We start from the raw sequence: 12,331 nt of genomic DNA, 5'->3' as shown, positions 1-12,331 counted from the left end.
AACATATAATGCCACTGTAAACAAAGGCAGTGACTCCATGCCAGAAAGGTATATTTAATAGATATAACAACATATGTAGATAATAAACAAATAGGTAAAGGCTGTTAGTGCAATATACCAGGAACTAAACTGCAAGCAGTGTTACTAAACACTATGAATTAAGATCTAAAAAAGAAAACACTCAAAAAAAGAAATGGTGCAGCTGATACTAAAGTCATCTTGAAAGCTGATGTGTGTAATGCAGCCGTACACCTAGCGTAAAAGCATCTGGCTACAGAGTAACAAAATGACAGAAAGTCAACTTGGAAGTAGGCAGAGTACTACATAGGGGTGGAACTGTGTTCACTTCCTCACAGTGCAGAATTTTGTAGCCCACAGGAAGTTCTGAAGCCCTCTGATGTGCAAATTATCGTCAATGAAACATTTCAGCAAGTTACCACCCACTGAGTAATGTTAAAGGTTTCTGTCAATCCTTATTTGATTTTCAGTGTTTTCTGGACAGCTTTACACCTTTTAACTTTCAAATAAATATAAAGGGAAAAAAGGCAATTCAGTATCAGTTAAGAACCTACTTCTGCTCCATCATCTTTTTGCTAAATGACAACTGATATTTTGAGAAACGAATGCATACAATTACATTCTATTTTTCAAGTTACTTCTTTTCAGAAGATAAAATAAGGATTTTTAATGTAGACTAGCTTCACACTATGCCAGCTCTTGCTCCACAATAGCAAAACAAAGCACCTAATCGATTGTAGACTCTGTTTATCAGAGTGAATGCATTACACTTTGTTTCTGGATTACTGGTTACATTGGAAACCTACTTTTCCAGCTGTGGCTTTCCTTTCTTCTTGCTTACTGTAGACAGACTTCGTTTTTCTGCTGTATGCTAGACAGAAAATACAAAGACACCAGTCAAACAACAGAGTTTGTATCACAAAGGCCAATAAAAAACCCCCTTCTAGAGTGACAGGTACATGAGTCCAAGACTAGTGTGCTCACAGGTGCTATAACCGTACAAACAACTACTTGTACAGTGCATCCAGGCCTTTAGAATAATGCATCTTGTCTTGTGCTTATGCCATTATCAGCAAAACACTCAGCAAATTACTACTTGCAAATATTCCAAAGATATCAATCAAATCATTGTTTGCATGCTGTCTTTCCTTTAGAGGACAAAACCAAATGTGTTTCATCACATACCTGCTAAAAAGGCTAATCACAAGGCTTAATGGGCTACAGAATTTATTGATTTAAATAGAATTATTTGATGGTTCGGGGTGGGAAGTACACATGGCAAATTCTTTTTACACGGTGACAAAGCAGGTACCCAGCCTTAAACTGGAGGCAGCTGCTGAACTAAACTCTAGAATACAACCTTGAAGCACATAAGAAAAAACACAGCATCTGCATAATTCTTTAAGTATACTATTACTAGCTGCTAGTAATATCTCATATTTGGCAAAGGAGTAAAATATATGAAAACTCAGAAATAATCTCTGTCCAAATATGCTGTATTTGGACATCCTGTAAACAGGAAGTAGCTTTTCCTCTGCTTTAGTATATTAATTTTTTTCTTGCCTCAAGCTTGCAATATTTCAAGCTTTGATGAAGTCTACCATTTCATCTTTAGAAGCAAATCTCAATTCATTACCCTGCTTTGCGAAATAAGGAAACTGTTTCTGTTTGGCTTGCTATTCCTCACATAGTAATCAAGAGCCAAATTCTGCATGTAGAATAAGAGTAATATTAAGCAATTCTAACATTCAAGGTTTTTCAGATGTAAGCAGTGAGCAACCTTCCTTCCCCCAATTTCAGTAGATGATTTTATTTATAAATCATTATTCTTCTCAACTATACTCACACCAAAACTGACCACTGAAGAGACACCAATCTCACAAAAAGTGTATATGCATCTAGCTATTAACTTTTTTCAACAAAGATTAATACTTAAGTTACTTAGATAATGCAGGTAAGATAGAAAAAAATATGTTTAACCTGTTGTCCCTACTGTAGCATTAATATGGTTTAGTTATTAATACAGCTTCTAGTTTGTTCCTTGCAATAACATAGAAATTCCACAGGCGTTGTGAAATTCTCTCTGATGACAATATGTTACAGTAATAGGAAAGTGTCTGATTAGAAATGAACATTGGACTTTTCTGATTACTTATATCCTACTGGGAAATTTTACTAACAAATTCATAAACAAAATATGCAACTTTATGAGACAGTGGTAAGTAATTATGAGGGTTTTTCTAATCAAGGTAAGTCAGTAGCAAGTTGAACTTCAACACTTATTTGTACAATTTTAGCAGGGCTCTTCATCTTTTAAAGCTAAATCTAATCATGTGTAGCGGACAGTCTTCTCAAGTGTCTCAGAATATTGCTTTAAAGAAAAAACAGCAACACACCTGGTCAAGTAGGTTTTTACAGTGCTCTGGGTGCTGCTGGACAATACAGCTTTTTCTTCTCCAGTCCATTACCCCGTTTTGCTCAGAGTGCTGTATGTTAAGGCTATCCAGTGAAGAACATTTTGCACTGCTAGTGCTGCTGAAAGTAAAAAACAAAAGTTATGCCAACGTGAACGAACTTGCAAGCTTTTCTAACCAACATACACAGTTTTGCATCACGTTGTGAAACTGCAGTATTTTGCTTTCAGAAATAAACAGAAAATAACAGCTAGCAAAAGGAGTTTCTATCATGGAAGTTTGTGGAAAGGTCTGTCCCTGTCTTTCCTACCTGAAAGATAGATTCTAAACTACAGTCAGCTTTAGTGTACTTTATTATACAATGAATAAGAAAAAGACAATTTTTTTTATTAGTAACTATATGCTACTAAGTTTGCATCCTGCTCTTACGACTTCATAGTAGGCTGTATATCCACTGGTTGTCCTGGTTTCGGCTGGGATAGAGTTCATTTTCTTCCTAGTAGCTGGTATAGTGTTAAGTTTTGGATTTAGTGTGAGAATAATGTTGATAACACACTGATGCTTTCAGTTGTTGCTCAGTAGTGTTTATACTAAGTCAAGGATTTTTCAGCTTCTCACACCCAGCCAGCGAGAAGGCTGGAGCAGCACAAGAAGTTGGGAGGGGACACAGCCAGGACAGCTGACCCAAACCGGCCAAAGGAATATTCCATACCATAGGACGTCATGCCCAGTATATAAACTTGGGGGAGTTGGCCGGGAGCGGCAGATCACTGCTTGGGAACTGACTGGGCATCAGTTGGCAAGTGGTGAGCAATTGCATTGTGCATCACTTGTTTTTGTATATTCTAATTCTTTTAGTATTATTATTGTCATTTTATTATTATTATTGTTATCATTATTATTTTTTTTCTTCCTTTCCGTCCTATTAAACTGTCTTTATCTCAGCCCACGAGGTTTTGGTTTTTTTTTTTTTTTATTCTTTCTCCCATCCCACTGGGTGGGGGGAGTGAGCGAGTGGCTGCATGCTGCTTAGGTGCCAGCTGGGGCTAAACCACGACACTGGTATAATCAGAGATTTTGTCAAGATGACATCCTCTTCTTGAAGAAATTTAAGTTAAGAGTAAGTAGGAGGGTTAAAAAACAAAACAGAAACAAACCACTAAGTTGTCCAATTGGTAATTTCACCAGAATCTTGTCTGTTAAAGATCTGTGAACCTTAACCAACATTGTTTTGTGCTATGTTTATATTCTAATTACTGTAATTCCAGGCAATTTCTTCCCCCTTGAGATAAATACATTTTGCAGATAAAACAACACAGAACAAAACTGTAAACTACAATAAATTTTGTATCCATTTTTTCTCTTAATATAGTTGAGGTATTGCACAACTATGTCCAAACATCCAAAGTTTCTGGTCAAAATACATTAATGAGTGAATTCACATTACATACTTCATATATCTGAAAGAATATATAAACTACTTTAATATGGTTAAGAAGTGCTTCCACTTACAATGGACGTAAAACAGCAAGGTATACATGCTTTTGCTACTAAGCAAGGGGAAGAATGGACTACCTTCTATAAGGTTATCTTTGAAGCTACTGAAGAAAAGCTTAAAATCAACAGCACTGGAAATTTTCAGTATATGCGTGGGTGTGTGAGCACATGGGAAAAATACATGCAATACCAATTTATGTTACTCAGCTTATAAACACAAATCAAAACATCAACTTAAGTAGTGAAGATTCACAAAATTTGGGAAAGAAGAGAGTTCCAAATGACCTAGACCTACAGATTCAGAAATAGGATCTTTTGAAATATTTTTCTAACATAGATTAAGTTAATAATGTCCCCCCAAACAACAAAAAATAAAACAAAAATACCCCACCCCAACCAACCAAAAACCCCACAAACAAGCTTTAATCTAGAAGGAAACACATTCTCTCAAAGCACTAACAAATGAAGTTCAGAAATGTAGCATTGTCACATTACATCCTAGTACCTACTTGGCAACAGGACTTTTTCCATTATGTTTCTTGTGAACTGCTGTGTGTTGCATCACATCTGGAAAAAATAAACAAAGCATAATTGCAATAGCAATTCCTATTTCCCCTTTTAGATCAATCCAACAAATTCATCTTTCCATCACTACCAGACACTTAGCAGAAGACATCTCTGTTAAATAGGCTAGGCTTAATTTACAGTGCTGAAATTAGCAAGTGTTGCATAGAGGACAGATCAGTTTGTACAGACAGTATAATCAAGACTCTTTACCTTCCATTTCACAGAAGAATGAGACAGAAAAATAGGAACTATAACAACTGTTTGTTTGCTCACCTCTATATTTAATCATAACGACTAAATGCATGACTGAGTATCACCCAGTATGAAAGAATGGAGAGAGGAGAAAGGATTCAGTCAGAAAAGTACAGAATTTTGTAATTTTTTCTGAACTGCTAAAATTCATCTCAAAACTATGTCACACGTTCTGAACAGTGAATGAAGACAAGTCTTACACAGAAGTATTGCATTCTGAACCTCAAAATTCACTATGCAAGTAAAGCTTTACAAATTACATTTGACATAAAAAGAGATACTGCCTCAAACAAGAAACAAGAACTTTAGAGACATGGTCTACCCCTTTTCTTTAAAGCAACCGTTGAATTTTAACAAAAGCAACTTTTCTTAATTCCAACTGTTGATGATCTTAGCCTTCTTGGTAGCTATCATTCTGCCTGAACTCCTCTCAATGCTACACATAAGTCCAAATTAAGATTTGGGAAAAAAATTAAAAAAAAAACCACAACAACTCAATTTTAAAACTTTTGGTAGCACTTCACTAAAATGGCACAAAAGGTGTTCAGGTGAACAGATTTTTTTTTTTTTTTTTTTTTTTGAAGGACAGTATATAAAACACTATTTGAGCAATTTCCAAATATATTGTAACTTTACTTGGTGCGTTCTGAACTCTAAAGAAGAATATGGTAACAATTTTTTTAAATAAGAAAAAGCTGTCTGAACTGCATATGTGGATTATTGATTGCACATAAGATCAACTGCAAGCTTCTTATTAGTTATTAATGTGTAACAGGATAAGAGTGGTGTCATTCTGTGAAAGCTAGTGTAAGTGTTCAGTGGCCCATGTTCACCTATCAGTCCCATTTCTCATCCTTTCCACCTACCAGAAGCTTATACTTGTTCGCTACTGAAAACAATGCAAAACTGGCTTGCCATTCCTTTCAGAATGAAATTACTGACCAGCCACTAGGCTGCTGCTTCCACATGTGAACTGGTTTTGAGGTATTTGGAAAACACCAGCTTTCAAACTGTAATCAATACTCACTAGTGTCCCAAACAGTCCTTATTAACAGTCCAGAGTATAAACGCAGCATAGGTTAAGAAGAGGAAAACTTGGACATCCTTTCCGTGTAAAACTAAAAGCTAGACAAATTTGGCACATTTAATGCAAAACAGTCTTCAACTCTTGAAATGCTGCACTCAACTTCAAACCCTGGTAACTGAAGAATAGGTAAAGACATGAAAAGCTACAAAGTAAATTGTAAAGTATATCTTCCTGGTTGCTCAACACAGCTGTGAACTTCTGCCTCCAAGCTGTCTATGAACACTCCCACTCCTTGAATTATATAGCAACCTCCTAAGGAAACTGCTGAAAGTATACAAAAATTCTTCATTTACATAGCAGATTTCATTCAAATCTCTCAGCTTTGTACCAATGAAGAAATCAGTTAATTGTATGATTTCCAGAACTGAGTGTGGTAAAATTTCTCAGAGAAGAACCACCTTTGAGTACACAACTACCTTCCTCCTGACTTGAAGCTTCTGAACTGTCCTCCTTGAAGTGTTCTGGTGCCTTAACCGTCTTCAAAGAGGGTTGTAAGTTACCTGCAGAGAATAAAGTTCACGTAGTAACTTTATAGATCTTGAACAACTAGACAGTTCCTGAATGCTTGCACTAAACTGGAAGCTAGGGTAATGGAAGACTGAACTTACTGGTTTGCGTGTGGCAATGATCTGAACATAGTCTCCTTCAAAGCAGGCCATCTCCAAGAGTAAAGGCTCTATGGAGATACTTTTATTTTGAAGAAAAGAGTGTGCAAAACAATTTTAAAGCTATGGTGCAATGTCAAAAGGTTGGGATTGTGATTATAGTATTAGAAATATTCCTATTATCCTGCACTTCAGATTTTTTTTTTTTTATAATCCTGTTGTGTTACAGCAGGAAATGGGAGGAGACCAGCAATAGTTACTAGAATTCTTCTGCAACAAGTTACACTCCTCCATTGTCAAATCATTCACCTGCCAAGAGACCTAATTTGGGTTAAAGGCTTCTAGTGCCCTTAACACAGTCTTCATGCACAATTTTTGCCTTTTTATGCCAGACGGGATGGAAAAAGAAGTGGCAATAACATTAACAGTTTTGTTGCAAAAATACCACTGCCATGCTCTGAAAAAGGACTTGGTTTGGTAACGAATCTAACTCTAGGAGTCTACTCTTTCCCTCTCAAAAAGTTCCAAGTTAGTGCAGGTGAAAGCATCTGAAAGCTGTTGCTTAGGAGCTTGAAACGTTGATAGGAAGATCCTTCTGAATATTGTCTGCATTGAAGACACTAAGTCCCCAGAGATCACGCTCTAATAAAGTCTATTGGAATCAAAAGTCTACTCCAACCTCAAAAAGCGTCTAAAATAACTAATGTTATGAACCAGGAGGGAGCTAACTGATTTCCTCCTTAATGGAACCATGGCGGCATAATTACGCTTACTGAATATATTATTCAGTGTGAGATCCCAACTATTATTTAAGGTATAAAGACCCTTCACTGAACACGGAATTTATTTCCACATAGGTTTTGCTAAAACCTTATCCTTCAGAAAGAGTGAGTATTTTTGTATTTCCATGAAGAGATATTTTTATCCCCAACTCTAAATAGTGACTGAAGACCAATTTAAGCCACAAATGCTTTGTCTGCCAATTAATTCTGCACATCTGATTTGAGAACTATGATGAGATTTTTCTTAAAGATACGCTTCCTCCCCCTCCTCCAACACTGTCACCACATTCAAAATATGCCACCACGGGCTAACTTGCAATTGCAAGTATTAGCAGGATTCCAGGAATCCCAAACAGGAAACCTAGAAAAACACAGACAAAAAAATCTCATGAGCTGCTTAATTGTGGTGATTTTGGCAATGAGCAGGGTGAGTACTTTTGTCTTAGTACAGCTTCTATTAGCCTGCACCATAGGAAATGTGATTGTGAGCTACCCCAGACAAGTCACCCAGTCCCCCTTCTCAAAAGAAAAACAACTACGCTTAAATTTATCGTACTATTTGTCTTCACCAAACTTTTTCTTAATATCTAACTCAATGTCAGGGCCCTGAACCACACCAATGGGCTTTGCAACCTCTTCCCCTGCCCTCCCAAGGGCTTCACCTGCCTGTGCTCAAGATCCAATCTGATACAGTGCAGTTTTGCAATTTTGGGTGAGGCTGCTGGGAAAAGAACTGGTAGAGGCCTCATCCGGAGCCTCCATCCTTTGGCTTGGGAGCCAAATTTGAGCTCAGGCCCTTGCCTGGGGTGTACTGCAGCCATGCCTGTGCCTGGCCACGTACCTCACTGATCCTGTTCTTAACCCTGACCTACGGACTTGTTTTTCTGCCTTGACCTCAGACCTGCCTCACTGCTTTGGACTTGTCTGGTAATCACCAGATTCTTGCCTGCCCCTGGTCCTAATCTTCCTCATAGCAAGTTAAGCCCAGTGCTTTCTGTCTTATCCATCAAAGAGAACATATCCTCCTCTCTACATTATGACTCTTTGGTATTTGAAGACTTAAGTCATCTTCCATTGGAGTTTTTCCTCCTCTCTGCTAAACAATTAAGTTCCTCATCCTATGTGTCACGCATTCTAGATCTGACAAATCCTCATGAACTTTCATGTAGCCAATTATTTATTATTACAAAAATTATCTCCCATTTACAGTCACATAACATTCTGTAAGACTTCCTGCAGAATTGACATTTGTCCATTTTACCCTTCTGATCTACCTACCCCGCAGATCATTTCTGCCCTGCACTAACCCAGTCAAGTCTATTGTGATGGAACCCGGCACTGGTTCTTTTTCAGACCATTTCAAATTATAATCACGTACAACAATGCATTTGCAAGTCTTTCCCACCTAGATGTAGTCTACAGACTAAAATATGCATACCCTGTGCAGTGTGCCTATCATTAACATGAATCTTTCTGGACTTTGGAAACTCGTTCCTCCCCATGCAGCCTTTCAGTACAACAGAGTTGTCAGAATTTTCACAGCAGTAAATTCCAGCCAGTTTCACAACCATCCTGGACCTCACTAGCTTAACATTTTCACGAAACTGCCATGTAAGAATGCCCTCAGTGTTACTAAAAAACAAACAGTCACAAAATGACCTACAGCTTCTACCCTAATCATGATGCCTCTATCTCATCATGGAAAGAATACATTTGTCACAGATCACACACATCATTTCAAACTAAAGTCAGCTGTCATTCCTCTATTTTCTTCCAAGTGCATATGAGCAGTCTGTTTGAAAACTCCAACTTATTCAATTCCTTACTAAGACCTTCTGCAACTTCTGAGGCCCCACAGTCAGTGCCTTAACTGTCATGGTGTATAACATGCACTGAAAGAAGAAAAAATTCAACAGAAACAAAGATCGCATCCTAAGGCATCCATACAGAGAAGCTAAGCTTAGGTTGCATAAACAATTTGTAATACACAAGTAGGTAAGAGGTCCACCAAGGAAATCTCTGCAATGTAAATGCTCTGAACAAGATCCTGTATGTTCTGAAATTAGGGCCATCCCATCATTTATGTACTATGTACCCAAAACTAATCTTAGTTTAAATAGCAAGACACACGCTTCATCTACAAAAGAACGCAAATAAAAAGCAGATGTAATTTTTTGGGTCAGCTCAAGCTTTTTGTTCCAAAGTTTAAGATTTCTTAAAAGGAATAAGTCCCAAACTGTTGCACATACTCAATTCATAATTACGTATTTTATTAGCATGATGGTACAGAGGAGAAGAAAGAAAGAAAAGAACACAAGCTGATGTTACATAGCACGTTCCCACTGTCAAAAGCATGAGTATCTGCTGAAGCAACTATTCACTGGCAGGGAGTTCAAATACGACCAGCGGAATACAGTGTAACACAAATACATAATCATTAAACTGTAATTAGGCACAACAGGAAGAATAGCTTTTTATAGACTTTTTGTTATATAAAACAGTATTAGGATATTTCTTACTGTGAGTGTGCAACGATTCTGATGAAATTGATTGGAAGAAGTTGTATACTCTCTGATTCCGCAGAAAAGCTTGCGATGTATTTGAAAATAGCTGCCTGAAATTTAAGTAAGAGTTTGTTAAACTGTAAGCAATATTCCATAGGAAGAATACAAAAATTTACTACAGTACCATTTAAGAGCAAAGTAGGCAGTTCTTAAGAAGTCCAAACACTTCAAATTGCATGTTCAGCATAAACAATGTTAAATGCTACTTTTGAGCTTTGTTGTTCAGTGCTAGTGTAAGGTCAGAGCACAGCCAGTACAAGAAACTGGTATGATGAATTTTTTTTAATTTAAAGGGTATGTGCTTTTGAGCCATCCCAATTCAAACATTTTAGCCACCTGTAACATTTTATCGAAGAGGAATCTGGACTGAGTCAAAAAGCACTGGACCTTATATTTTCACTTTTTTTTGTTTAACTGAGAACACATTTAATTTCCCAAAACAATGCATCTCTTCCTTAAATACACTTATTTGGTTAAATATAAAGTTGAATTCATCTATAATGTCAGTATTTGAGTTTCATAATTATCTCCAAGAGCAAAGGGTGGGATTCTCAATATTGCTCCGCACTGGTCTGAGTCTATTCCCAAGAGGTGAGTGACAAATTCTATTAGCTTCAGAGAAGAAAATAGGGCAAGAATGAACACCCACACCAAGTCTTCAGTTATTGCTTGCCAGGCAGCACTACCCAGTTCTATTTTTTTTGGGGGGGGGGGGGGGGGAGAGCAATTTTTGGCAATTGGGCACATACTTAAGACCCCCAAATAGGTATATATTTATGCTAAACTGACACTGTAAGAAAACAAAATTTGTATACAGTAATGCTATTATCGCGAGATTATTCACACAGCATTCCAGTATAGTCACAATATAACTTGCAAATTGTAATTATAGTTCCATACTATAAAATAGTTGGATATGTTCAAAGGTTATCCTCAAACTGAATCTCTTGGGTTTGTAATTACTGTGCAGTGAGGCTTCACAACCTTTTTGTATTACAAGACATTCTCTTCAGTCAACCTCTATTTAACAAGTTTGTTCATTTAAAACCAGAATGTTTATTAGCCAAAATTGTTCGCACAGATTTAGTTTTTGGCTTGACAATCAAGCCAATAAAGACAGACAAATAATATTACAGATCAAAATAAAAGAAAATTGGGAAGGGGGATGCTGAGGCACACAGCGGCTCCATATCTTCTTTAGCTAAGCTATTAAGACAAAACCCAAAGGTCTGATATGCTTGGACCTGCAGTACATTCTGAGCAGGAGCTCGAAAAGCAGTGGCTGATTCTTCAACAAGTACCCTAACTCAAGAGACACTGTCTAACCTGATGAATAATTTCGGTTGTTTTGAACAAGGTTGAACAACCCTGGCAGAAAAGAACAAACGTAAGAAGATATCTGTAGCAAACAAAAAGAACAGGGAGGCACACCCAAATTCATATTGCTGTTCTGAGTTACAGAATTTGACCAACATGCCCCACATTCCAGGAAGCACTCTCATCACTAAATAGTACGTTATGAGGTATGGGCCATTTTCTTACAAATGTGTGAGCTACATTTAATTTTATACACCTGCTTCACTGTTACTGTTTCTTCTTTCCAAATTCTGTTCTGTCTCTCACTCTAGTCTGTCATAAAATTAGAACATATGCGCTCTGAGTTATTGTTCCTAGTATTTCTAAATATACCCTTGTATAACGGAGGTAAGACTTGCAGAAGTGCCAATCATTGCTATATAATGCTGCTCAGGACAAATATTTTCATAATTGTATGATTACTTCTAAACAAGTAATCCATGAAAGTTTAATAAGAGTCTCAATTAAAAAAAAAAAAGAAAAAGAGTCAAGAATATTTATTTCATCACTGCCTTCCCATTTTCATCACAAATAGTGTTTAGGCAGCAGAATTTCCACTGTCCCTAAAAGTCATCTAGTTTGACTTCAATCACTTCTCAGGTGATGCACTTCAGGTTATTTGCTAAAATATTTACCTGATTACGGGCTCAAGATCAGCATGCCTTCGTTCTTCCCTCTTCTGAAAACCCTGATTTAGTGCTCTTAAAATAGTCTTGTCAAATGCTTCAGAAGACAGTTCCTTTGGGAGCTGAGAAAAAGGTTAATGTGAAAAATGAGTAGTTGACATTTTAAAGACTGGATTTGTTCACCATCAGTCTTTATACCTTTTGGTATCAACAAGAAACTCTATTGTTCCAGTTTGAGTAAGGTAATTTACAGACCAAAGGTACAACAAATCATCATAATTTAGTTTTGCTAGAGAAACACTTTGCTGTAAATCCTCACATCAAATCCAGGTGTAAGACAGTTTAAAGCTCTATTTGAAAGACCTACATTCAGAAATTTACCAATACTATGTTCTTTTCCAGAGTAATGTACAGCCTTTTTTGATTTATTTCTTTAAATCCTTCACACACAGAAAATAACATAAAAAAATTACCAGGAAGGACTGAATGCACTGTACTCACTATCATCACTTAGCTGGATTAAATTATTTTAAAGAAACAGGAGTAGAAAGGAGACTGTTTCA

General features: G+C 36.9%; 1 protein-coding gene across 2 annotated transcripts in view; it reads right to left on the bottom strand.

Annotated features, from left to right (window-relative positions):
* ZCCHC2 (zinc finger CCHC-type containing 2) overlaps positions 1 to 12,331 on the bottom strand; it is a 41,723-nt gene that overhangs the window by 6,267 nt on the left and 23,125 nt on the right. The window contains exons 5-10 of one of the 2 annotated variants that reach the window (XM_050891491.1): positions 11,778 to 11,890; positions 9,742 to 9,836; positions 6,252 to 6,335; positions 4,439 to 4,496; positions 2,415 to 2,553; positions 825 to 889 (exon numbers count right to left, since the gene is read on the bottom strand). In XM_050891491.1, the coding sequence (XP_050747448.1) occupies positions 825 to 889; positions 2,415 to 2,553; positions 4,439 to 4,496; positions 6,252 to 6,335; positions 9,742 to 9,836; positions 11,778 to 11,890 (554 nt within the window). The remainder of the gene's footprint in view (positions 1 to 824; positions 890 to 2,414; positions 2,554 to 4,438; positions 4,497 to 6,251; positions 6,336 to 9,741; positions 9,837 to 11,777; positions 11,891 to 12,331) is intronic. The other variant, XM_050891492.1, reaches the window with a different exon arrangement.

The sequence above is a fragment of the Gymnogyps californianus genome, chromosome 2 (assembly GCF_018139145.2).
Source record: "Gymnogyps californianus isolate 813 chromosome 2, ASM1813914v2, whole genome shotgun sequence".
NCBI lineage: Eukaryota > Metazoa > Chordata > Aves > Accipitriformes > Cathartidae > Gymnogyps > Gymnogyps californianus.
This window is presented reverse-complemented; position numbering and strand designations above follow the sequence as displayed.